At 41.8% G+C, this 27,071-nt stretch overlaps 1 protein-coding gene across 1 annotated transcript in view; it reads right to left on the reverse strand.

Annotated features, from left to right (window-relative positions):
* The window catches only part of LOC120020277 (arf-GAP with GTPase, ANK repeat and PH domain-containing protein 3-like), a 241,098-nt gene that overhangs the window by 65,576 nt on the left and 148,451 nt on the right, over positions 1-27,071 (reverse strand). Inside the window, exons 10-11 of the mRNA XM_038963827.1 lie at positions 21,456-21,560; positions 15,310-15,481 (exon numbers count right to left, since the gene is read on the reverse strand). Coding sequence (XP_038819755.1) covers positions 15,310-15,481; positions 21,456-21,560 — 277 coding nt within the window. The remainder of the gene's footprint in view (positions 1-15,309; positions 15,482-21,455; positions 21,561-27,071) is intronic.

The raw sequence follows: 27,071 nt of genomic DNA on the forward strand, positions 1-27,071 counted from the left end.
ATAACAGTTGCTAGATATACTGTAATGTGTGCCGTGTGTAAAGTAAACTAAGCAGCGCTGCGCTCTTGTTAGGATAATACGTCCTTCTCATTAGCGGGAGTAATAAGTGTATCAAATTCACATAATCATGTCTAATTAGTATCAGTGTTTATCTTGTTGGGCCCGGGAATATTTATCTTCAGGTCCCAGAGGGGAGGGAGGGATTGCAGCGAAAGAAGGAGTAGAGAGGGGGAGAGAGGGAACCACGCTGGGGAGCGCTGGCTGAATTAGCATCCCCAAATCAGGGCATTGGAGAGAAGAAAGAGAGGGAGGGGAGTTCGAACCCCAGGAAACATTTATAAAAAAAAATGTAACTTTCTAGACTGTAAGTGAGTGAAAAATCATCACATTTAGTGAACAGGATAGAACAGATTACAACAGATTAGAACAAAATGCCTTAAAATTCGCCTGGAAAATAGTGCCATCATTGAACAGTGCTTAGTATTATTAGTATATTTAATATACAGTGCATTCGGAAAATATTCAGACCCCTTGACTTTTACCACATTGTTACGTTACAGCATTATTCAAAAATTGACAAAATAGTTTATTTTCCTAATCATATCTACACATAATACTCCATAATGACAAAGCAAAAATATAATATTGTTCAAATGTATATATAAAAAATTTTGAAATATCACATTTACATAAGTATTCAGACCCTTTACTCAGTACTTTATTGAAGCAGCGATTACAGCCTTGAGTCTTCTTGGGTATGACGCTACAAGCTTGGCACACCTGTATTTGGGGAGTTTTCCCCATTTTTCTTTGCAGATCCTCTCACGCTCTGCCAATTGGATGGGGAGTGTTGCTGCACAGCTATTTTCAGGTCTCTCCAGAGATGTTAGATCAGGTTCAAATCTGGGCTCTGGCTGAGCCACTCACGGACATTCAGAGATTTGTCCCAAAGCCACTCCTGCGTTGTCTTGGCTGTGTGCTTAGGGTCGTTGTCCTGTTGGAAGGTGAACCTTCGTCCCAGTCTGAGGTCCTGAGCGCTCTGGAGCAGGTTTTCATCAAGTGTCTCTCTTTACTTTGCTCCCTTCATCTTTGCCTCGATCCTGACTAGTCTCCCAGTCCCTGCCGCTCAATAACATCCCCACAGCATGATGCTGCCATCACCATGCTTCACCGTAGTGATGGTGTCAGGTTTCCTCCAGACATGACGCTTGGCATTCAGGCCATAGAGTTCAATCTTGGTTTCATCAAACCAGAGAATCTAGTTTCTCATGGTCTGAGAGTCCTTTAGGTGCCTTTTGGAAAACTCCAAGCGGGCTGTCATGTGCCTTTTTTGAGGAGTGGCTTTCGTCTGGCCACTCTACCACGAAGACCTGATTGGTGGTGTGATGCAGAGATGGTTGTCCTTTTGGAAGGCTCTCTCATCTCCACAGAGGAACTATATAGCTCTATCAGAGTGACCATCAGATTCTTGGTCACCTCCCTAACGTCCCAAGAATGTTTTTGATAACAAAATGTTGTTTTTTCATACATACATTTTTACAATGAAATATCCCTGGAATGTTACGTGCACAGCATCTGTAACAACCACCACAGAACATTCCCCACACATTCTCATTAGGTTTCCAAGTATTTTAATAACACAATGTACCAGTAATGTTTTTAGAACATACTGTGAGAGCAATCGAAATGGTTCTGAGAAAACATTACGGGAACATTCTGCTAATGTTGATGGAGATATTATTAAAAAACACCCATAACAACAAGTAGGGAATATTCCCACAATGCTCTCATTAAGTTATAGTGTGACATTATGACATGATTGTTCCAATAACGTTCCCTAATCATTCATGTCTGGATTCAATTCAATTGGTTCTGAGAAAACATTACTGGAATGTTCCGATAACATTAATGGATATGTCATCCGAGACATCTATATCAACAAGCAGGGAAGCTTAGATTTAGTATGATCTCTATGCAGGGAAACTTTCCCCATTACTCTTATAAAGTTACAATGTGATGTTATGAAATGATTGTTCCAATAACGTTCCCTAAACATTCTTCAACAATCATGTCTGGATTCAATTAAATTGGTTCTGAAAAAACATTACTAAGTCTAAAAGTATCTGGTGTTATATGTACTTAAGTACGTACAGTGGTAGAAAAATCACTCAATTGTCATACTTGAGTAAAAGAAAAAAAAGGAAATGGTATACATCAAATTCGGTTGTCTTGTTTAAAAAATATATATTTACGGACAGCCAGGGGCACAATCCAACACTCAGACATAATTTACAAACGCCGTATTCGTGTTAAGTGTGTCCGCCAGATCAGAGGCAGTAGCGATGACAACGCGTTACATTGATAGGTGCGTGAATTGGACCATATTGCTGTCCTGCCTGAACATTCAAAATATAAAGAGCACTTTTGGGTGTCTGGGACAATATAAGGGAGTAAAAAGTACATACTTCTTTAGAAATGTTGTGGAGTAAAAGTAAAAGTTTTCCAAAATAGTAAAGTAAAGTACAGATACCCCAAAAAACAAATAAAGTAGCACTTCAAAGTTTTCTTTACTTAGTTACTTTACACCAATGCTGTAGGCTACTTAGTCTGGTGCGCCACCAGGATCCTAATGTTTCTAGTGGATTTCCCTCTGTACTGAAATCGGATGGCCTCAAAGCTCATCACTAAGCTAAGGACCCTGGGACTAAACACCTCCCTCTGCAACTGGATCCTAGACTTCCTGACAGGTCGCCCCCAGGTGGTAAGGGTAGGCACCAACACATCTGCCACGCTGATCCTCAACACGGGGGCCCCTCAGGGGCGCGTGCTCAGTCCCCTCCTGTACTCCTTGTTCACTCATGACTGCATGGCCAGGCACGACTCCAACACCATCATTAAGTTTGCTGATGACACAACACTGGTAGGCCTGATCACCGACAACGATGAAACAGCCTATAGGAAGGAGGTCAGAGACCTTGCCATGTGGTGCCAGGATAAAAACCTCTCCCTCAACGTGATCAAGACAAAGGAGATGATTGAGGACTACAGGAAAAGGAGGACCGAGCACGCCCCCATTCTCATTGACAGGGCTGTAGTGGAGCAGGTTGAGAGCTTCAAGTGCCTTGGTGTCCACATCACCAACAAACTATCATGGTCCAAACACTAAGACAGTCGTGAAGAGGGCACAACAAAGCCTATTCCCCCTCAGGAGACCGAAAAGATTTGTCATGGGTCCTCAGATCCTCAAAAAGTTCTACAGCTGCACCATCCAGAGCATCCTGATTGATTGCATCACTGCCTGGTATGGCAACTGCTCGGCCTCCGACCGCAAGGCACTACAGAGGGCAGTGCGAACGGCCCAGGGCCAAGCTTCCTGCCATCCAGGACCTCTATACCAGGCGGTGTCAGAGGAAAGCCCTAAAAATTGTCCAAGACTCCAGCCACCCTAGTCATAGACTGTTCTCTCTACTACCGCATGGCAAGCAGTACCAGAGCGCCAGGCCTAGGTCCAAAAGGCTTCTTAACAGCTTCTACCCCCAAGCCATAAGACTCCTGAACAGCTAATAAAATGGCTGCACAGACTATTTGCATTGCCACCCCACCCCCTTCTGTTAAGCTGCTGCTACTCTATGTTTATTTCTATGTATAGTCACTTCAACTCTACCTACATGTTCATCTTACCTCAATTACCTTGACTAACCGGTGTCCCCTTCACATTGACTCTGTGAAGGGGACACCGGTTAATTGCAAATGTCGCAGAGTTAAAGCAGTTCTGCATAGAAGACTGGGCCAAAATGTATCCACAGCGACGTGAGAGACTGATCAACAACTACAGGAAGCGTTTGGTTGGAGTCATTGCAGCTAAAGTTGGCACAACCAGTTATTGAGTGTAAGGGGGAAATTCCTATTCAGACAGGGGCAGTAGGTGTTGCATAACTTTATTTATGAAATAAATTAAATAAGTATGCAATTGTTGTGTTATTTGTTCACTCAGGTTCCCTTTATCTAGTATTAGGTTTTGGTTGAAGATCTGATAACATTCAGTATCAAACATATGCAAAAGTAGAGAAGATTTGAAAGGGGGCAAATACTTTTTCACAGCACTGTATGTCTTAGTACATATGCACATGTATGTACACCTTACCGCAATCTGCCAAGCAATAATTTAACATGATTTCTGAAATCAAGTTTGTAGGGAAAATAAAAGTCAAAACCTCCCAACTTTACAGAATACACTGTAAACAGGATTGGTAGAGTAAGAAACAATAGAGGATACTTCTTTTTCTAGATTTAGTTATCCTATCTTTTGAAAGACAAAGGCTATGAAGCAACACACTAATTTTTGTGTTAGTCCCATCCCAGTGGCACAGGAATGTACAATAAATGTCTAATAAAATGGCATGCAATTCCAAATAATTGCCATATATGTTTCTACAGTACATGGAGTGTTGTACAACTAACTTCCTCAACAGTAAGATAACACTAACACATTAAGGAAACCTCCGTGGACTGTTCAAAACAAAAATAGAAATAACATTCTAAGAACATTGAGGGAATGTTTTGTGCACCCGGATACAAACATTGCAAGAATGTCATCACAACTGGACATATTTTGTGTTGTAGGAACCTAAAGAAATGTTTTACAAACTTTAAATAACATAACATAAAAAATAAAATAACATAAAAAATGTGTTATGGGAACATTCTAGAAACAAATGTTTTTGCAACCAAATAGAACATTTGTAGTAATCAGCACAACTGAACAGTTTTTGTGTTTTGGGAACATATCTTCCCACCAGACTGTTCCCACAACCTAATGAAACATTATGGGAACCTTTAAAGAACAGACTAAATGTGTTCTTGGAATGTTCTTGCAACGTCAGGCAAATGTTTTATTTCCAACACTGTATAACCATCAGCACAAGTGGACATGTTATGTGTTGTGAGAACACTTGCCGTAACCTAACGAATGTTCAGGGAACTTTCACAAAACCAATTTTGGTTTGCTGGGATGATTGACAATTTAAATCTGAAGTTAACTTTTTGGGCGACATGACTAAATTCGCATAGAAATGTGAGTTAAAGATCTGTCATTCTCATTGAAAACAAATCTAAAAAGTGGTAGATCTGTTCTAAGTGTGATATTTCTATGATTCCTGTTCTTAAGTTTAGCTTTTGCATCTTTTACTTCTGGTTTTGTACACCAGCTTCAAACAGCTGAAAATACAATATTTTTGGTTATGGAAAAGATATTTCACAGCGGTTTAGATAGTACAATGATTCTCTACACTATTTTGTACTTGCTTGTTTTTTCCAATAAACTGAAATTATGCGAACTATTCAAATTTTTTCAACCAGAAAATGGAGGACCGATATCTGCATAGTGCATCTTTAAAGCTGAACAGAAAAACAACATTTACAACCTTTGGTATTTTGACAAGACATATAATACTGTAGTCTAATAGGTGTGCTAATACTATTTCTATGGGGCAGATAGAGAAGAGTTCTCCCCTGATGCGACCAGCTGATTATAGCTCCAGTGTAATTACATTATCCACTGCTTTATGCAGGAATGGTCTAGGTATGCTCTGTGGGGACTAATTGATGAATACATGTTTAATTCATTAATCATTAGCATCACATTTGACAATTAGACATGATTGTTACTTGAATTTTAAATATGAATCCAAGCAGGGTTTGTGTATTTATATAGCGGGGGGAAAAAGTCCCCATTTGGAAGGCCAAGAGTCATACTACTTGTTAGAATGTGTTGGTGGCCTGTGTACTATCACTAAGAAAATATCTAATGAAAACATCAAAATCCTATCAGAAGTATTTTGCCTTGTTAATCAGTTTCTGTGGTTCTGGTGTTGTCGTGAATGTAAAAATGGTGCACTCTCTATCCATGTTAGAACATTCTATTTTCTAACACCATACACATTTCCTGACTGACAATGGGGTATTCCACCTCCATGTCAAGAAACAATAAAGCATATCACCATGTTCATTTTGTCATTCTGTCTCAGACATGTACTGTAGCACATTGGGGGTGAACCCACCTAACTTTTATTGCCCCGCGCACTATTTCCAGCCGTCCATTCTCCATTGGTAAATGTCTGGAGGTAAGTGTTTGTAGTAATGAAATACAGCACCATCCTGAGACAATCACACACCAATTACCTGTCAAAGCTATTCAATTGGCTATTTATATAGGCTGAATTTACACAAGGTACATTGCCTTCAGAAAGAATGCACACCCCCAACAGTCTGTTGTGTTACAACCTGAATTTAAAATTGATTCAATTGAGATTTTGTGTCACTGATCTACACACAATACCCCATAATGTCAAGGTGGAATATTGTTTGTCTCATTTTCATTAAATTAATAAAAAATGTAAAGCTGAAATGTCTTGATTCAATAAGTATTCAACCCCTTTTTTATGGCAAGCCTAAATAAATTCAGGATTAAAAATGTGCTTAACAAATCGCATAATAAATTGCATGGACTCATACTGTGTTCAATAACAGTGGTTTACATTATTTTTGAATTACTACCCCATCTCTGTACCCCACACATACAGATAATTGCAAAGTCCCTCAATCAAGTATTGAATTTCATGCACAGATTCAACCAAAAAGACCAGGGAGGTTTTTCAATGCCTCTCAAAGAAAGACACCAATTGGTAGATGTGTAAAAAAATAACAGAAGCTGAATATCCCTTTAAGCATGCTGAAGTTATTAATTAGGCTTTGGATAGTGTATCAATACACCCAGTCACTACAAAGATACAGGCGTCCTTCCCAACTCAGTTGCTGGAGATTTCACCATGAGGCCAATGTTGATTTTAAAACAGTTAAGAGTTGAATGATTGTGATATGAGAAAACTGAGGATGGATCAACAACATTGTAGTTACTCCACAACACCAACCTAAATGGCAGAGTGAAAATAAGGAAGCTTGTACAGAATAAAAATATTAAGTAATACTGAAAAGAATGTGGCAAAGAACTGAACTTTTTGTCCTGAATACAAAGAGTTGTGTTGGATTTGCTCCAAACATAACACATAACTGAGTACCAGTCTTCATATTTTTAAGCATGTTAGTGGCTGCATCATGTTATGTGTATGCTTGTCATCGGCAAAGACTAGAGAATTTTTGGGATAAAAAAGAAACCAAATACCAAAAATCCTAGAGGAAAACCTGGTTCAGTCTGCTTGCCAACAGACACTGGGAGACAAATTCACCTTGCAACAGGACAGTAACCTAAAACTCAAGGCCAAATCGACACCTGCAGTTGCTTACCAAGACGACATTGAATGTTCCTGAGTGGCCTAGTTACAGTTTTGACTTAAATCAGCTTGAAAATCTATGGCAAGACTTAAATGGTTGTCTAGAAATTATTAACAATCAACGTGACAGAGCTTGATGAATTTGAAAAATAATAAATGGGCAAATATTCTATAATCCAGGTTTTCAAAGCTCTTAGAGACTTACCCAGAAAGACTCACAGCTGTAATCGCTGCCAAAGGTGCTTCTACAAAGTATTGACTCAGGGGTGTGACTACTTATGTAAATGAGATCTTCCTGTATTTCATTTTCAAGAAATTTGCAAACATTTATAAAAACATGTTTTCACTTTGTCATTATGGGGTATTGTGTGTAGATTGTGTGTAGATGTTTTTATCCATTTTGAATTCATGCTCTAACACAATGAATATGAATACATTCTGAAGGCACTGTACTGTAGAAATATTGCCATTACAAAAATAAACTCCTGAAAAAGTTTTGGGGGAAAACTTGGCGACAAAATAAAATTATAATTGTAATTCCTGTGATAATTTAGAAGAAACATATCCCTTTCATACCAATACGTTTTTCCGACAACTTTTTATTTTTTATTTTATTTCACCTTTATTTAACCAGGTAGGCTAGTTGAGAACAAGTTCTCATTTGTAACGGCGAACTTCACCATACCACCTACTTTTTTCCTCCTTTTCCTTACATGTCAAAGGTACTGCTGGTATCAAAGCCTAAACTTGCCTAATGACCAAGCAATCATTTCGGTAAACTTCTGCCTACGGCTTACTATAAATGTAGCCATAACGCTGAGACGGCACTGGCACGCTCTTTGCTCTTAATCTCTTCATGGTTGCTAAGCAGCGCCAGTAACCATCCTCCTGCCAGTTCTAAATTGTGCAAGGCATGCCACTTCTCACATATCTCTGCATAGAACCCCACTAAGCATGCACTGTTTTCTTAACCCTAATTGGATGGATCCAAAAATAATTATTGTGGGAATAAATATCACTGAATGATGAAAATATTGGAATAAAGTAGGCTAATGCATTTGAAAGCATGTATCAAATTGTTGCTTACTGAACCTCCCAAAGTCATCCAATCGTTGTAATAAATTTCAAGCAATGGTGGTCACCTAGATGATCGTTTCAGCACCATTTTGATTAGGACAGCACGCCATCATGCCGCTTTGAGACAAGCATGTGGTCTCGTCTTGATAAATCAATCAATGTCAGATTTTTGTTTTCACCGAATCACCGTTTGTATTAGGCTACAATGGGGTAATGTTAGCTAAGTTTGTATTAGGCTACAATGGGGTAATGTTAGCTAAGTTGAGGTGAGTGCTGCTTATGATCATCTTGTCTGGTTGGCTAATTTATTACAGCATTTTGATAGCATGTTATGTAGTTTAACAAGTGGATTATTTAGTAAAATAAGCCCACGCCCGAACAAAAGCCTGTGACTTTACTGACTGGTCTCCATCAATGTGATTTTGTTTCACTGAATCACCCTCTGTATAGCAATTTGGTTAATTGGTTTCTGGTTGGGGAAATAAGAGGAGGTGGTATAGCTCATCTATTACAAATTTTGTTTGCTCATCTATCACTAATCAGAAACATTTAGCTGGCAATAATGTAGCCCAAATCAAGTGTAGGCCTATTATTTTTGCTCGATCGAGTATAGGCAACTCCAAAACCCGGAAGGGGTGACAGCGGTTCCACACGTTCCCATGACACAAGTTGTGTGGGAAAATATGATTTGTATTTTATTCTGTTATATTCCATTATATTCTTACTACAAAATATATGTGTGTTGACTGTGATCGGGGTAAGTGTGTCTTGTCTGTTTAAACCTTTTCATGCGTGAGTTCCAAATATCTCTAACGGTCGCCCCAGCGTGAGTTGTTTTATGCACGTGATGTCAGAATGCACTCACTGTTCCAAAATGTGATTGTTACACAACAGGACAGTGCTGTCTGCTAATTATCTATAGGCTATGTTTCAACTTGTCAATTTCAAGTTTTATTTTCTAACAAAAGTTGGAATTTAGGTGTGTTCCGCCTCCTCATTAATTCACATAGAAGTAGCCCATTTCACTGTTGCGAACAATTTAAGTTTGAGGCCTTACTGAGCGGGACAAACTTCTCTCTTTGAGGAGAGCCCAAGCACTTCCCCAGTGTTTCCGCAGATCAAGTATGCAGACATTTACGCAGTCTTGCACAAACTTTTTCCTCGTAGCACATTTCCTGTCTGATATTCACGTTGCCTTCATTCTTGTTTTCCTTACAAATAATAACTTTGGACATGTGTGCGTTCCTATCAAAGTAAGTGCCTTATTTTCTGTATTTTGTTGTAGTGTCTACTGTAGCATACAGTATGTATGTATGGAGCATTATATATTTACAGTTTTATTCACATGTTTTCAAGTACTGGTGACAAATAATCCATTCTGATTGTAATGGACACCTATGGATGTGTGTAAAATTATTTTTTGAAGGTTGTACTGATTATGATGAGCTAATGCTAAGCTATTTGCCAGCTATGTGTGGTGCCATGTTTGTTGACATTATACAATGAATTCTGGATGTCACGTAAACATCTGTCAGACCAAAGATGTTATAATGAGGTGAAGGAATGGTTCCGGGTGTAAACTTGTGGAAGTGAATGAAGGGAAGTAAAGGATCGTAGAAGACACACCCCCTTCAACATGCATACTACACACAGACCAAACTCATCTAGTCTCCACTTCTTATCTTTGGTTGACGCGAAAAAACAAACTAAAATAATCGGATTACTTTAGATTTTTTGAAAGTGTTTTACTCAATTATTTCAAGCAATGTGATCTCACCCATGATGTGATGAATTGTACATAGTAATTGCTATTAGATCATTCATATTGTGGTTTCTGTCAGCCGAGAGTTAGCAAAATATGACTGCTTGTGTTATGTCAATCTTTCCTCAGTTAGCGCTAGGACCAATGTAGCCTACATTTTCCGGTTTGGATGATTGTGTTATTCTGTCTCTACTTCTATGCATGTCTGAACATTGCATCCAGAAATAAACTGGTCACATTCAGGACATAACTTTGTAAGGACTGTGTTTGTGCAAAATGTTTCTGAAAAAACAGTGTGGCCAGCTCAAGCGCCGGATGTTCTAAATAAGCGCTCTAATCACACCGGTTTGAGCGTAAGCTGCAAGGACCACTGTAGAATGATCAAACCCGTTCGGTGGTACGTGTCAAAGGGTTAATGAACAAAATAATTAACTATTGATTGAATTCATTTGGACGTAACGTCATTTCAACTCAAAATATGCCATTCTATTTGAAAATACATTTTATTAGTTTTATAATATTTCTTAGGACCTGCATAAATGAATGAATAATGGATTTATTTTTGATGGTGTATATTCAATGGATTTATTAATAAAGACGGCCAACCACATCGGCACACCACAACAGCCACTAATCGCCGGCATGCGCACGGGAGGTATAAAAATAGTATGCAGTCAAGAATGTGGTAAAAATGGGCCTGTTTGTAAGGGGGTCATATAAACATGACCCATTTTTTTAAAGGCAAAATACCATCAATTCTTTGTGAAAGCAGCATAAGATTGCTAGTAAACACCTGCAAGTTAATAGAAATGTCCAAAACCTCTACAGCGATCATGTAGGCCTATACCGGTATTTAAAACAATTATAGAAATATGTTCATTTGACATGTTCATTTGACAAATATAAGTGTGTAGGAGAGAGAGAAAGGGAGTGGTTTCCATGCTGAGTAGGAGCAGCAGCAGCAGCAGGGCTGGCTCTTGCTGTGGCTGTTCGCTAAGTAGAAGCGATGGATTAGCGAGTAGCTACAGAGCGGCGGTAGCGGTAATGTCATCTCGACTCTCATTTCTCTTTGGGCCGGCGCAACCATGCATGCCCTCAGAGGGCTGATGAGTCGTGACGCCGAGGCCTGACCCAACCGGGGAGTTGTTGCCATTATGTACAAGTAGGAGGATAACGAGGCATTAATGCTAATGTGGGGGACCGAAGGAGGGAGGGAGGGAGGAAAGGAAGGAGGGAAGCAGCACATCATCAACGGCTGTGGCCGTGCAATCCACCACCACTATCATCACTATCACTACTCACTAACACCGCCTGTCTGACCGCCCGCCCGCCCGCCCGCCTGCCGCCACCACCACCACCCCACACCCCCCTTTATGGCTCAGCCCTGTCATCTAACTATCCTCCCCTCCACAACCAGCCTCATCCTCTTTAGGAACCATTAGGGGCCAGCCCCAGCCTGCACACCCACACCGGGCTGGTGGCCAGTGAGACAGAGGCATGGTTGTGGTGGTGGTCAGTAAATCAGTCCGTGCCCACTGGTGGGACTGTATGTATGTGTAGCCCAGAGCAAGAGGAAGAGTGGTTTACAATGTATAAGGAAGGAGCTGTACAGCGAGCAACACAGGCACACACCACCCCCTCCCTGCGCCTTTCCCACAGACAGTACATCTCTGCCGCCCATACGATTGATTAAAACTGATGGGCCTCATTAATACTTTGATACAATGCATCTGTCGTGGGTGACACCATTGGATGCGTATTAACGGAGAGGATCATATTTAAAACGGTTCCGCTGAACACTCAGAGAGAGGAAAAGGAATTAAGCTTGCACACTCCTTCACTCATAGACACATGGGTTCATTCATTTACTCTCTTTCTCTCCATCTCCTATCTCCCTCCCTCCCTTCCCCCCTCCACCCCCTGTGATTATAAAAGGTCTTTAGATCCATGGAAGTGAATGAATTACCAAAGGCAAAGACAGGGTTGTGATTCAGACGCCATGAATGACAAATTACCCCTTTGTTCCCTTCATCAATTGCATGCCTAATGAAATCAAACTCACGCCGATCGCATCAGGAGAGGAGAGGGTGCTCCAAACGGGAGAAGACCTGCCGTGATTTGTAACCTTTCTCCCCTAAATGGAGATTAACGCAAATCGTCTCGTATTGTTCCCCACCCGGATGCAAAAAAATTGAACCTCTAGAATGGGGTGTCACAAAGATATCCTTTACTAGCTCTGTATTTACAGCAGAGTGAAACTACACTGAGTGGACAAAACATCTTTCCATGACATAGGCTGACCAGTTGAATCCAGGTGAAAGCTATGATGTCACTTGTTAAATTCACTTCAATCAGTGTAGGTGAAGGGGAGGAGACCAGTTAAAGAAGGATTTTTAAGCCTTGAGACAATTGAGACACGGATTGTGTATGTGTGCCATTCAGAGGGTGAACAAGCAAGACAAAATATTTAAGTGCTTTTGAATTGGGTATGGTAGTAGGTGCCAGGCGCACCGGTTTGAGTGTGTCAAGAACTGCAACGCTGCTGGATTTTTCACACTCAACAGTTTCCCGTGTGTAATGTGGTCCAGTGGGGTCCTGATGTACAAATCCTGGCCAGGACCCCAAAAATAAGAAAAGGCTGGGCCACAAGTGTTCTCTGCTGTCTGGTCTGTCTTTTCCACTACTGCACACTCCAATTAGCTACAGCCATGGCAGGAGGAAACATGGACCCCACTCCTCGGCCGATAGAGGACGCCCTCGTTACCCCCCCCCCCCCCCCCCCCCCCCCCCGTCTATCCCCCCTCTGGGGACCACTCTGCTAATTAGTATTAATTACTCTTAATCCTAACCCCTAAATCTAATCACTGGCTTCTCCTCGCCTCTCTGGGCCTAGCTGCCAGAGCAGAGTAAAGCAGAGCAGGCACCCTCGTAGCCAGCCATCCAACCAGTCAGCTAAGTCTATTTATAGGCCTGTGTGGACTGGAAGGAAGGCATTGGTATTGGCAGGACACGCAAGTCAAGCCCCAACCTGATCATTGTTCCTGTGACATTACATACAACCTTGGCTGACGGAATTTAGGTCACAGCAAAAATATTACATCTGGACAAAATAAATGTCCCTCGATGGATATTTCTTATTTTTTTCTTTGAAATGGATTATTATGAACAAATTAATTCTATTTAACGGGGATCTCATTCATCAATTCCCTATTTAGTAATTGAAGGTAGAATCTAATAGCCTTACAAGCACTCCTTCAGTAATCCTGTCATTGTTTTTATATTGTGTTGGCTCATCTGCATAATGAAAAATCATACATTGAGACAATTGACTTGTAAGGACTCATTTTATGACATTGTACCATAATCTAAAGAGCTTTCACACAATTACAGCAACAAAATACATATTACATACATAAATTCACCTATTAGGAGTATACTTTATTGTATCCTCTGTGCAGTGAATGGTATTAATGTGAAACCCCTCCTCTGAATACTTTAGTGTCCCTAGTGTCTCTTTCAGTCCATTGAAGAACCTCTATTGATTGTCTGTTGGACTGGACATGAAGTCGATAGAAGCTTACATACAATTGGACTGGGCATCAGGTTGCTTATCTTAAGCTATTCTGTTGATATCCTGCAAATGACTTGATCTGTGGTTGTTCACCGTGCTTGGTTGGGGTTTGGCTCGAGGTAGAAGTTGTTCCCATAACCGCAAACCTAAAATCAGATTACCTTAATCCCAAACCTAACCATAACCGTTAGGAGGAATATCTGACCCTGTTTCAGTCATTAGTGGAGAACTTCTACCTTCTCAGTTTGTCCATGTTAAAATACACTACATGATCAAAAGTATGTGGACACCTGTTAATCGACCATCTCATTCCAAAATCATAGGCATTAATATGGAGTTGGTCCCCCCTTTGATGCTATAATCGCCTCCACTCTTCTGGGAAGGCTTTCCACTAGATGTTGGAACATTGCTGCAGGGACTTGCTTCCATTCAGCCACAAGAGCATTAGTGAGGTCGGGCACTGATGTTGGGCGATTAGGCCTGGCTCGCAGTCAGCGTTCCAATTCATCCCAAAGGTTGTTTGATAGGGTTGAGGTTAGGGCCCTGTGCAGGCCAGTAAAGTCCTTCCACACCGATCTTGACAAACCATTTCTGTATGAACCTCGCTTTGTGCACGGGGGCATTGTCATGTTGAAACATGAAAGGGCCTTCCCTAAACTAATGCCACAAAGTTGGAAGCACAGAATTGTCTAGAATGTCATTGTATGCTGTAGCGTTAAGATTTTCACTGGAACTAAGGGGCCTAAACAGCCCCAGACCATTATTCCTCCTCCACCAAACTTTACAGCATTCTCCTGGCATCCACCAAACCCAGATTAGTCTGTCGGACTGACAGATTGTGAAGCGTAAGTCATCACTCCAGAGAATGCGTTTCCACTGCTCCAGTGGAGGCGAGCTATACACCACTCCAGCCAACACTTGGCATTGGGAATGGTGATCTTAGACTTGTGTGCGGCTGCTCGGCAATAGAAACCCATTTCATGAAGCTCCCGATGAACAATTCTTGTTCTGGCGTTGCTTCCAGAGGCAGTTTAGAACTCGGGAGTGAGTGTTGCAACCGAGGACAGACGATTTTTACACGCTACCCGCTTCAGCACTTGGTGGTCCCGTTTTGTGAGCTTGTGTGGCCTACCACTTCGCGGCTGAGCCGTTGTTGCTCTTAGACATTTCCATTTCACAATAACAGTACTTACAGTTGACCGGGGCAGCTCTAGCAGGGCAGAAATTTGATGAACTGACTTGTTGGAAAGATGCCATCGTTGAAAGTCACTGAGCTCTTCAGTAACGCCATTTTAATGCCAATATTTGTCTATGGAGATAGCATGGCTGAGTGCTCATTTTATACACCTGTCAGGAACGGGTGTCCACATATGAATGCACTAATTTGAAGGGGTGTCCGCATACTTTTGTATATATAGTGTACATTTGTCAAACACTTTTAAGATACTTCAAAGTATTTGAGGTGTGCTTCAAGCTTTTGGGATTATTTTATTTGTTCTATTATAACATGTAAACTAAATCAAAGCTAGCTTGACCTATGTTTTTGACCCATATCTGGTACAGAGGTCTAGAATGGACCCACAGTGTGGTGACTAGGCATTCCCTCTTACCTGTGGTGCCTACGCCCAGCTGCATGGTGCTGCGGTCCTTGGTCAGCCCGTTTGTCTTGGGACTGGCGGTGGGGGCGATAGTGGTGACCGCTCTGGGTGGTCGTTTCCCTGGCACCTTGACCGTGGTCCTCAACAGGTCAATCTCTTTCCCGTGCACGTTCTGCATGTAGTCCTGGAACACACAAACATCACAAAAAACACACAGAGTCAATGTCATTACTCTAAAACGTGGATATTTAATTAAAAAAAGAAAACGCTAACTGCCCCATTAGCTGACAAGAAATAACATTTCACTTTTGTTTTATGATATGACATATATCTTTCATCCACTTCAAAGCAAAATAAAAAAGTACCAAAAGCGACTGATCGACAGCTAAGAGAAGTTTCAGAACATTAGGTATCACCTGTGCTCATGCTGCCTCACAAGCTAGCTGGCTTTTAGAGGCTTAATGAGTAGACTAATGAACGCAAACAGTCATTCTCTTTCAATTTGGTCATTTGATTTCGATTTAAAACAACATCACCATCCCAAGTGGATGAGGAAGGAAAGCCAAGGTGAAACTCATTGATATCAGCAAATATCAATGAGGAGAACTCTGCGCTCTGCTCGGCCTTTTACTGGGTGTGCCCCCCCCTCATCTCTAAATCTCTCTCCTTTCCTTTATCACAGTGCCATAAAGCACTCATCTCTTCCCCTGCCTCTTCTCTAATTACCCAGCCAGCTAGCGCTCCTCATTCTCATTTCATTTTATTGCTGGAATTAACAGCCAGATCGAAGCGTGCAAAGCTATTAAGATGTGTGATTAAGCCACATTCAATTAGTTTCTACAAACAATTTAATTGATGTAGCAGATAGAATTAACAGAAGGTGATTGTGTGGATGGCTTGGCTGACTGCGAAATTAAAGGGATCCTCGCTCTCTCGTTCCATGTCTCGCTCTCCTACCCACCTTCTCTCTTTCCCGGTTGCTCTCGCTCCCAACCCACTCTCTCTCTCTATAACACCCTATGTCTCTCTCTCTCTCACTCACTATAACACCCTCTGTCTCTCTCTCTATAACACCCTCTGTCTCTCTCTCTATAACACCCTGTCTCTCTCTCTATAACACCCTGTCTCTCTCTCTATAACACCCTGTCTCTCTCTCTATAACACCCTGTCTCTCTCTCCCTAACACCCTGTCTCTCTCTCCCTAACACCCTGTCTCTCTCTCCCTAACACCCTGTCTCTCTCTCTCTCTCAATGCCCTCTGTCTCTCTCTCTCTCTATATAACACCCCGCCTCTCTCTCTCAATTGCCCTCTGTCTCTCTCTCTCTATAACACACTCTGTCTCTCTCTCAATGCCCTCTGTCTCTTTATAACACCATGTCTCTCTGTCTCTATAACACCCGCTGTCTCTGTCTCTCTCTCTCCCTCCCTCGCTCTCTCCTTCTCTCCCCTTCTCTCCCTCCCCCTCAGTCTGCTCGGTTGCTCAGAATGGGAATAAACAGGTGTCTAGTAATGTAACAGCAGTTCCTGTTCTGCCTCACCTCTGCTCAGTAAGTTAGCAGACAGACACTCCAGACAGAGCGTATAGACATGCCTCAGGTGACCTACGACCTATAATGATCTAGATCTACAGAGCTGCTAACTAGTCAATTACATACGGGTAAATTCCAAAATAAAGGAAACACTTGAGTAAATGAGGAACACAAATTATATTGAAAACAGGTATGGCTCCAAGTTAATTATAAAAATGCCCAGTTGTTCATTATTTTGGCTACCATGGATAGAAGAGATCTCAGTGACTTTGAATGAGGGGTCTCAAAGGAGCAGAGGGGGTTGAAAGTGTTTGTGTGTGTGTGTATGCGTCTGTGTGTGTGTGTTTCAGTCGCCAGATCTCAACCCAATTGAACACATGGGAGATTCTGGAGTGGCGCCTGAGACAGCGTTTTCCACCACCATCAGTAAAACACAACATCTCTAGTGCAAGAATGGCGTCGCATCCCTCCAATAGAGTTCCAGACATTTGTAGAATCTACGCCAAGGTGCATTGAAACTGTTCTGGCGGCTTGTTGTGGCCCAACTCCTTATTTTGTCAATTACCTGTACATCACTGTAATGCTACATTGCTTTGCTAACAATGGCTACTAAATTAATCCATTATCATGTCATGAGAAGAATATCATCAAATCAAATTGTACTAGTCTCATGCGCCGAATACAACAGGTGTAGGTAGACCTTACAGTGAAATGCGTACTTACGAGGCCCCTAATCAACAATGCAGTTTAAAAAATACAATAAATAAGAATAAGAAATAAAAGTAACAAGTAATTAAAGAGCAGCAGTAAAATAACAATAGCGAGACTATATTAAGGGGGGTACCGGTACAGAGTCAATGTGCGGGGGTACCGCTTAGTTGAGGTATTTGAAGTAATATGTACATGTAGATAGAGTTAACTATGCATAGATAATAACAACAGAGTGTAGCAGCGGTGTAAAAGAGAGATGGGGGGGGGGGCAATGCAAATAGTCTGGGTAGCCATTTAATTAGATGTTCAGGAGTCTAATGGCTTGAGGGTAGAAGCTGTTTAGAAGCCTCTTGGACCTAGACTTGGTGCTCTGGTACCGCTTGCCGTGCGGCAGCAGAGAGAACAGTCTATGACTAGGGTGGCTGGAGTCTGACAATTCTTAGGGCCTTCCTCTGACACCGCCTGGTATAGAGGTCCTGGATGGCAGGAAGCTTTACCTTCAGTGATGTACTGGGCCGTACACACTAACCTCTGTAGTGCCTTGCGGTCAGCGGCCGAGCAGTTGCCATACCAGGCAGTGATGCAACCAGTCAGGATGCTCTCGATGGTGCAGCTGTAGAACCTTTTGAGGATCTGAGGACCCATGCTAAATCTTTTCAGTCTCCTGAGGGGGAATAGGTTTTGTCGTGCCCTCTTCACGACTGTCTTGTTGTGCTTGGACCATGTTAGTTTGTTGGTGATGTGGACACCGAGGAACTTGAAGCTAATCTATGATCATAAAACCAGATTTAGTCTATTTACTGTATGTTGCAAGCAAATGACAATGCTTTTTCGAGTATGAATGTCTTTGCTGAGAAGTGTTAATCTATGATCTTGCTAATATACATTATACTATTTCAAATTGGACTCTAAGGTCAAACAAATGTGGAGTTAATGCGTACAAATACTTCTCCAACTTTCACTAAACATGTGCTAACATATGGAATTGTTTTAAGATGGTCATACAATGGATCATTTAGCTATTTGAATTAGATTTTTTGGGGTTATTTGAAAAAATGAATTTGGCATTTACTACTATAGCCCATAGAAACACATTCAATAACACATTCACAAATGGCAAAAAAGACAGCCAAAAAATAAATCACCACGAATAAGGTTTGCAAGTGTCTGTCTTATATCCAGGAGATATACACTACCGGTCAAAAGTTTTAGAACACCTACTCATTCAAGGGTTTATCTACACTTTTACTATTTTATACATTGCAGAATAATAGTGAACACATCAAAACTATGAAATAACACATACGGAATCATGCAGTATAAATATATTTTAAAATATATTTTATATTGAGATTCTTAGCCACCCATTGCCTTGATGACAGCTTTGCACACTCTTGGCATTCCCTCAACCAGCTTCACTTGGAATACTTTTCCAACAGTCCTGAAGGAGTTCCCACATATGCTGAGCACTTATTGTCTGCTTTTCCTTCACTCTGCGGTCCGACTCATCCCAAACCATCTCAATTTGGTTGAGGTTGGGGGATTGTGGAGGCCAGGTCATCTGATGCAGCACTCCATCACTCTCCTTCTTGCTAAATCAACCCTTACACAGCCTTGAGGTGTGTTGGGTCATAGTCCTGTTGAAAAACAAATGATAGTCCCACTAAGCCCAAACCAGATGGGATGGCGTATCGCTGCAGAATGCTGTGGTAGCCATGCTGGTTAAATGTGCCTTGAATTCTAAATAAATCATTGACAGTGTCACCAGCAAAGCACCCCCACACCATTACTCCTCCTCCTCCATGCTTCACAGTGGGAAATACACACGCGGAGATCATCCATTCACCCACACCACGTCTCACAAAGACACGGCGGTTGGAACCAAAAATCTCCAATTTGGACTCCAGACCAAAGAACACATTTCCACCGGTCTAATGTCCAATGCTCGTGTTTCTTGGCCCAAGCAAGTCTCTTCTTCTTATTGGTGTCCTTTAGTAGTGGTTACTTTGCAGCAATTCAACCATGAAGGCCTGATTCACACAGTGTCCTCTGAACAGTTGATGTTGAGATGTGTCTGTTACTTGAACTCTGTGAAGCATTTATTAGGGCTGCAAGTTCTGAGACTGGTAAATCTAAATGAATTTATCCTCTGCAGCAGAGGTAACTCTGGGTCTTCTATTCCTGTGGCGGTCCTCATGAGAGCCAGTTTCATCATAGCGCTTGATGGTTTTTGCAACTGCACTTGAAGAAACTTTAAAAGTTCTTGAAATTCTCCTTATTGACTGACCTTCAAGTCTTAAAGTAATGATAGACTTTGAGCTGTTCTTGCCATAATATGGACTTGGACTTTTGCCAAATAGGGCTATCTTCTGTATACCCCCCTACCTTGTCACAACACAACTGACTGGCTCAAACGCATTAAGGAAAGAAATTCCACACATTAAATTTTAAGGCACACCTGTTAGTTGAAATGCATTCCAGGTGACTACTTCATGAAAATGGTTGAGAGAATGCCAAGCGTGTGCGACACTGTCATCAAGGTAAAGGGTGGCTATTTGAAGAATCCCAAAAATAAAATATATTTTCATTCAACACTTTTTTTTGGTTACTACATGATTCCGGATGTGTTATTTCATGTAGAAAATAGTCAAAATAAAGAAAAACCCTTGAATGAGCAGGTGTTCTAAAACGTTTATGTAAGTGTAGTGTAAGAAATCTCAGGAAATATGTTTTTTTGGAGACATATTTAACCCCTTATTTTTTGTTGGCACAAAACTACTTCCATCCGTTTGTATGGGCTACCTTCAGACGAGTCCCGTGACACTTTTGGAACTTGTCCGTGTTCCTCAGTCTCCCCTTTCCATAGAGTGGTCATAATAGTTAGTAGCTAAAACGGTTTGGACGCTACAGCCGTTTTCGCGAGAAGACCGCTGTAGCTTGGTATCCCACTGATGCGAATGCGGTGGATTGAGACGAAGCCCATGCCAAAAACCTGATCTCTCTCTAGCTTAAACTGACGGATTTTGATGGGGATTTTTTTATTATGTTGTTATGTGTCAATAAACTCTTAAGGATTAAATGCAAAGGCGAGAACTCATGAGTTGGAGTGGGAGGGGTTAGAGGTCTGTAGACCGGGACAAGCAGGGCATGAGGCAGCCGTGTCGTGCTGTGGGGGGGCCCTGACTGAGTCTGCCGGCAGGCTGCAGTGGAGTGTTTAAGAGGTATTAGTGGCCCAGCGGGACTCTGACAGAGACGGATGTGGCAGGTCCCTCAGCCTCCAACAAGCGCCACGCACAGTGGTGAGCGCCATTATAAATACAAGCTAGCGTGGTGGCCCGGGCGCGGCAGGCACACAGCAGACCCCAGCAGTAGCAGCTAGCGTCATGCATGTTCCCATTACCATAACTCCAGGACCGGGTGTAACACGCGGGATATGAACCCGGGTCTCCCACGAGAGCAACCAACATCTTAGACTTAGACCACTAGACCAAGAGGGCAGACACCCCTTGTTCCGTGGGCAGACGCTGGCTTTGAAGTTCGCAGGCAGGGCGACCTCATCACGTGACCATGAGCAACCATGCCCGACTCATGTCCGCTACACGGGCACCACAGAGGTGTGGGGGGGTAGAGATGACCACCACCTCTGCCTCTCTGTCCCCTCCCCCACCTTAAAATCGTAATAGCAGTCATCTAAGATGGAGTTCTTATAATCAGAGGCTGAAAGATCTCTGCTAGCTTTTTTGTCTCTCTGGAAACCTTGTTTATAAATGTATCAATATGTGTACATAACATTTATGTTAAATCGTTCATTTCAACTTTTTGTGAGGGACAAGCATGCATGTTGTCGTTTCTCTATTCCCTACATAGCTAAAACGGTCCACTGCAAACGGAACTATACCAAATGTAGGGATACTCACATGTAAACTTGGGTGGTAGGTGAGGAGGCCGTTGTCACAAAGTGTGACGTATTTCTTCTTCCACTCCTTGTTCAGGGACTTCCCACTTCTCTTCAGAAGGATGCCCTGGAGGAGAGAGGAGAATAAAGGGTCAGAAAATGTCTTCCTCCAGCTAAACACAGTGGACTAAAACATATGCAACAAACTTGGGATGACAATGAGAACACTTGCTCTATCCTTAGATCTGACCAGAGGGGTAATTTTACAGGAGCAGGTTACTTGTATGTATGTGAGTAAGTATGCGAGTACAACCTTTTTCAACCTTCCAATTTATGATTCTCATTGGTCACTATAACCTCATAGTCAATGCAACTCAACAGCGGTCACTTGAACCTCCATAATTGGTCCTGTCCTACTGCAAACTACACTCTTACAGTCAAAGTGAGCAGAGACAATCCAATTTGCCCCTGTATGCATTCATCCCTATGTCCTGACCAGTTGAACTTTGGAGGACCTCTCCATCGAGGGATTAGGGTGTGTGATCTCCCCCTCTTCAAAGGCCTGATTTAGCACCTCTCCTCTATTCCACCACCACCATTATCTTCTGGAGCCTCTTAATTCCTCAGATGGTTGGCCTTATCTGCTTGGACAATCCAGGGTAAACAATGGCAGTTCCTCTGCAGGAGTTGGCCAAACACTGGGATCTGTGGGGCTGTGAGGGTTCTCTGGGGGTATGGACCAGGGAGGACCAGGGGAGGGGCACGCTTAATTAGGGAATTACCAGGGGAGTGTTTGTGCTTTTACAGCCAGGGTTGTGTGTGTGTGTGTGTGTGTGTGTTTTTCCTCTGTGTGTTTGTGTGTGTGTGTGTGTGTGTCTTTTTCCTCTGTGTGTGTGTGTCAGTGTTAAATAGGGTAACCTCACCCTCCGATATTGTCCTAGGCTGGGCCATCCTGCAGAGCTGTATAATTCTAATTAACACATCAGGAGCTGACCCTGGCTGACCCAGGCACCAGGCTGGGGGCAGACAATCATCCTAATCCTGGCCCCGCTCCCCCTGCCTTGATCTGGCCCTGACCTACTCATGCTGGGGCCCCAGGACAGCCTCTGTATGCCCAGAGAGAGGACCCCTATGCCCTGCTGAACACATCCATAACCCCCCTACTGGAGGGCCCTAGCAGGCCTCTGATCATCACTTTGTGTGATGGTCTTTTCTTGAAGTTTGATAACCACTACCCAATACCTGTTTTGCCATTTTAACAATGACATACTGCTGTTATTAGGGATATTTCAAAGACGGCTTTTATAAACGTATTTGTATTCTCATGTGCGAAACCTGGTGTTTCACATACATACTGTTCATGATTTGGTCTTTGTGACCCAAAAGCTTGGTATATGAAATGACTAAAATTGATCAAAGCGTGCACAGACTCTTTTCTCCATGATTTGGTCAATAAAAGAACTGTAAACAGAATGTAATGGCTTTATGATCACATGAAGTAAATGGTCCCGTCACAAGGCTTCTGGCGACGGTGTAATGCATGTTTTACACACAAATAATGTTATACATCTCCTGTCCTTATTGAGCCAGCCATAAATCTATACATGTAACCAGTGGACCAACATAAATTCATCACTGGTTTGAAAAGATCAATACTAATACTGAGAAGTAGTCCAATGTAGGGACTTTATACAACCTCTTAATTCATCTGACTGTCAGAAACAAAAGCAGAATATTTTTTTTAATCCTCGAATATATTTTATCAAATTGAGCTTCCATTTAAAACAATTAGAATAATTGAGTTAAAATTCACATTTATATTAGAAGAATGATTTGATCACTTACAGCAACTATAGTGTTATTTTATCATGACCGAAATAGAGTCAATGGGTGCATGTCGTGAATACTTTTTTTTTTTTTTAATTAAAATTGCGTTTCACCTTCTGTCTCTCCTTCCTTCCCTCCCGTGCTCTCTGACTCACACTCAACCATGATCACCATGTTCAGGCTTTGTGACAAAGGAGACCGGCCGATCGCCAGACGCACTCTCCGTGTCCAGATAATTGCCATATCTACACAGAGGAGATAGCGTCTTCCCTTTCCATTGTCACGCTCCTGGAAAAAAAGCTGCATCCTGCCACAGTGGCTGAGTGATAGCCCAGGCCTTTGTGACAGCCAGCCGGAGGAGAAAAGGAGGAAGAGAAGAGGGGCTTGGGAAAGGGGGAAATAGAGAGAAGAGAGCGAAGGCCAGAATAAAAAAAGTGTTGACAGCTCCACGGCAGTGAGTGTGTTGTTGCCTTTATTTAAAATGTTTACAGATACGAGGGGGCTCAGGGTCAGTGGATTGAGGGATGGGAGGAGGTGGGGTGGGGGGCAGTGTATAATTTGCGCAATAGGGGTAATTAAGCTCACATTGGCACTTTGATTTTCCGTATCGTGCAATTGACTGGCCAGGGCAGGCCATAAGCTACTCTTAATAGCCCCCACCCACCCACCACTCCTGGATAGATCATGGGACGAGAGCTGGGCAAGGTCTTATCTTATCGTCTTATTGTAAGTTGCTATGATATCCACCAAGGGAAGAGGCCCTACTTCAGGCCATCATCATATGGGTAGAATGAATGTCAGAGCTCACAGTAAGTATGTTTGGTAAGGGGGGGGGGGGTCTTTAAGATCTCTGTCAACTGACCTCCCTCTCACCTGGCCCTGCTGGTCTAATCCCCTTAAACCTGACTTAACCCTGGTCAATGATATGGAGGGAATTGCACTGGTCATTACAGTTACATTCTGATTGGAATCAAATGAGACTCAATAAAAAGTTTGTATACATTATATTTGGCTTGTTTGGCAATGTTTTGTTGCTGATTTTATTTATTTGGCCATTTCTACTATGCATTTCATCTGTCATCTTATACTTGTATTCATTCTAAATGTGCAGAAATGTGGACAGCGTCCTGAACAGCAGGGAACAGCCTACCATGTTGAAAACAAAGTGTATACTTTGACCGTTCCCGTAATTCCCGGTTAAGAAGGATAATGCTAGGATTAGAATACTGACCCTTGCTGAAAGCCCTCATATAATCAGGAGAGAATAGTAATCAATGTGTCAATCCCTCCTCATCCTGGTTCTTAGTACAAATTACGCCGACTCAGTGTGATGTTTGATTCCACTGTACTTCATACAGGCTATTTAGCTTAATTTGAAAGGAAAATGTATACTAAAGACTCTATTTCTTAAGTTTTCCTGTTGAAAAACAATATCCAAAGTATAAAGTCGATGTACCTTTGAGAAAGACACTTAACCCTAATTGCTCCTGTGGCGGCAGGTAGCCTAGTGGTTAGAGCGTTGGGCCAGGTTGCTGGATCGAATCCCCGAGCTGACAAGGCAAAAACTAAATCTGTCGATCTGCCCCTAAGCAAGGCAGTTAACCCACTGTTCCCCAGACACCGAAGACGTGGATGTCGATTAAGGCAGACCCCCGCACCTCTCTGATTCAGAGGGGTTGGGTTAAATGCGGAAGACACATTTCAGTTGAATACATTCAGTTGGACAACCGACTAGGTATCTCCCGTTCCTGTAATTAAGTAATGTGTACACACTTAAGGTTAAAAATATGTTTTGAGCAAAATTGTGTTTTTTAGACAACTGCAAACTTCAAGAGTTGGCAATTCAAGGCGTTGGTCTGATGTCGTCTGCCCCCCTCCTTACTTGTGAGGACAATAGAGGAGTAATGGAACCCACCCGACCACCTGGTGTCATGTCATACCTGAAACATCCATTGAGATGTGCCTTTAAGTAAATCTGGTGATCAATGAGGTGAAAAGGTGACTGGAGTGCATATTCAAAGACTATTAAAACTATATTTGGAGCTTGGTTACATGGACAAGCTTGTGTTGTATTGGAATATTATAATTACTCAGTGTTTTCGGGAATTGATTTCTGGGGACGAGGAAAATAAAGTGATTTAGAAGCTTACATTTTCTTGGGAAATTAAAAGACAACAAAGTGAGTATTTGTCTAATAACATTAGAAGGTCAAATAAAATACATCGGATGGATATAACAAATACTGCCTGCAACGAAATTACAAGCCACAATCTCTAATGCTGAAAAGAATACCTTGTCAATATGTGACACCTATGTACTGCAATATGATCGCATAATATATTACAAATTCTCTAGGCTAATAGTTAGTCGAAATCTTCAAACCCATCCAACCTGACAGCTACACATCCAGAAAGTAAGTATCTAAAGATTATGATCTGTATGTCTTGATACTTTGCAGGGAAATTCTCCTTCTGAGGTTCCTTTTCCTTTCATTATAAGAACCCTCGGGGTTCAGACAGCACTACTTGCAATGGGATTCTAATGATTACAATCTTTAATGGTTTCTTTCATTTGTAATGTGGTATCACATCGCCATCTAGTGGTTGTAAAGATGTATGATTCAGCCCACCCACAAAGCAAACACTTCCTCAACACTGACATAAACACACTTGCCAGATCAGGAATAGTATGCTCAAAACTTTTTTAAATATACATACATTTTTAAATACACTCCCCTCCATATGTGTTTGGACAGTGAAGCAAAAATGTCTAATTTGGCTCTATACTCCAGCATTTTGAATTTGAGATCAAATGTTGCATATGCAACAGTACAGAATGTCAACTTTTTGGGGGGATATTTTCCATAGAGATCCTATTAAATTACAATTAAATGTTCTAACTCCTATTGGAATTTTCATTCATATCTGCTCTAACGTTTATAAATGAAAGCACTTTGGGTTCCTAGTCCGCCCCATTTGAAGAAGTCAAAAGTATTTGGACCAATTCACTCATAGTGTATTAAAGTAGTCAAAAGTTTAGTATTTGGTCCCATATTCCTTGCACACAATGACTACATCAAGCTTGTGACTCAAAATACTTGTTGGATGCATTTACAGCTTGTTTTGGTTGTGTTTTGCCCAATAGGAAGTGAATTATGAATAATGTACTGTGTAATTTTTGTCACTTTTATTGTAAGTAAAAATAGAAGACGTTTTTGAACACTTCTACGTGAACGTGGATGCTACCATGATTGTGAATAATCATCAATGAATAGTGAATGATGAAAGTTACAGAGGGACAAAGATCATATCCCTGAAAAATGCCAACCTCCCCCATTATTGGTAATGGTAAGAGGTTAGTGTTTCTGTATGTTAGGTTGGATAAGGGAATAAAGACAGACACCAATGTCAAGTTCAACAGCCTTGTTAAGCATTGTACAAATCCCTATACGTGGAGTCTGGGGAAGAGTCCAGCTAGTCGATTACCTATCAACTAGACTCCGTAACATCATCCTTTTCAATAGAAAGTGCAAACATAACGGCATAACATTGAGTTCTTAACAGTCAAGTCATAACAATTGAAAAGCATGACATTTTCTTTTTACTTTAGTTGTCATCTTTTTTTTTTTTTTTTTTTTAATTAACAGACAACAAGTTAAGTCTCTTGCTTACAGAGTAAGCCTGTCCGGTGGCTTGCACAGCCGACCCACCCGTGAGTAAGTATTGGCTCTGACAGGTGTAGGATTAGGGCCACGAGCTGGAGAGTTTGATGGGGTAGAAGCCTCACCTTCAGTTGGCTCATGTCTCAATTC

This window comes from Salvelinus namaycush, chromosome 25, assembly GCF_016432855.1.
Source record: "Salvelinus namaycush isolate Seneca chromosome 25, SaNama_1.0, whole genome shotgun sequence".
Classification (NCBI taxonomy): Eukaryota; Metazoa; Chordata; class Actinopteri; order Salmoniformes; family Salmonidae; genus Salvelinus; species Salvelinus namaycush.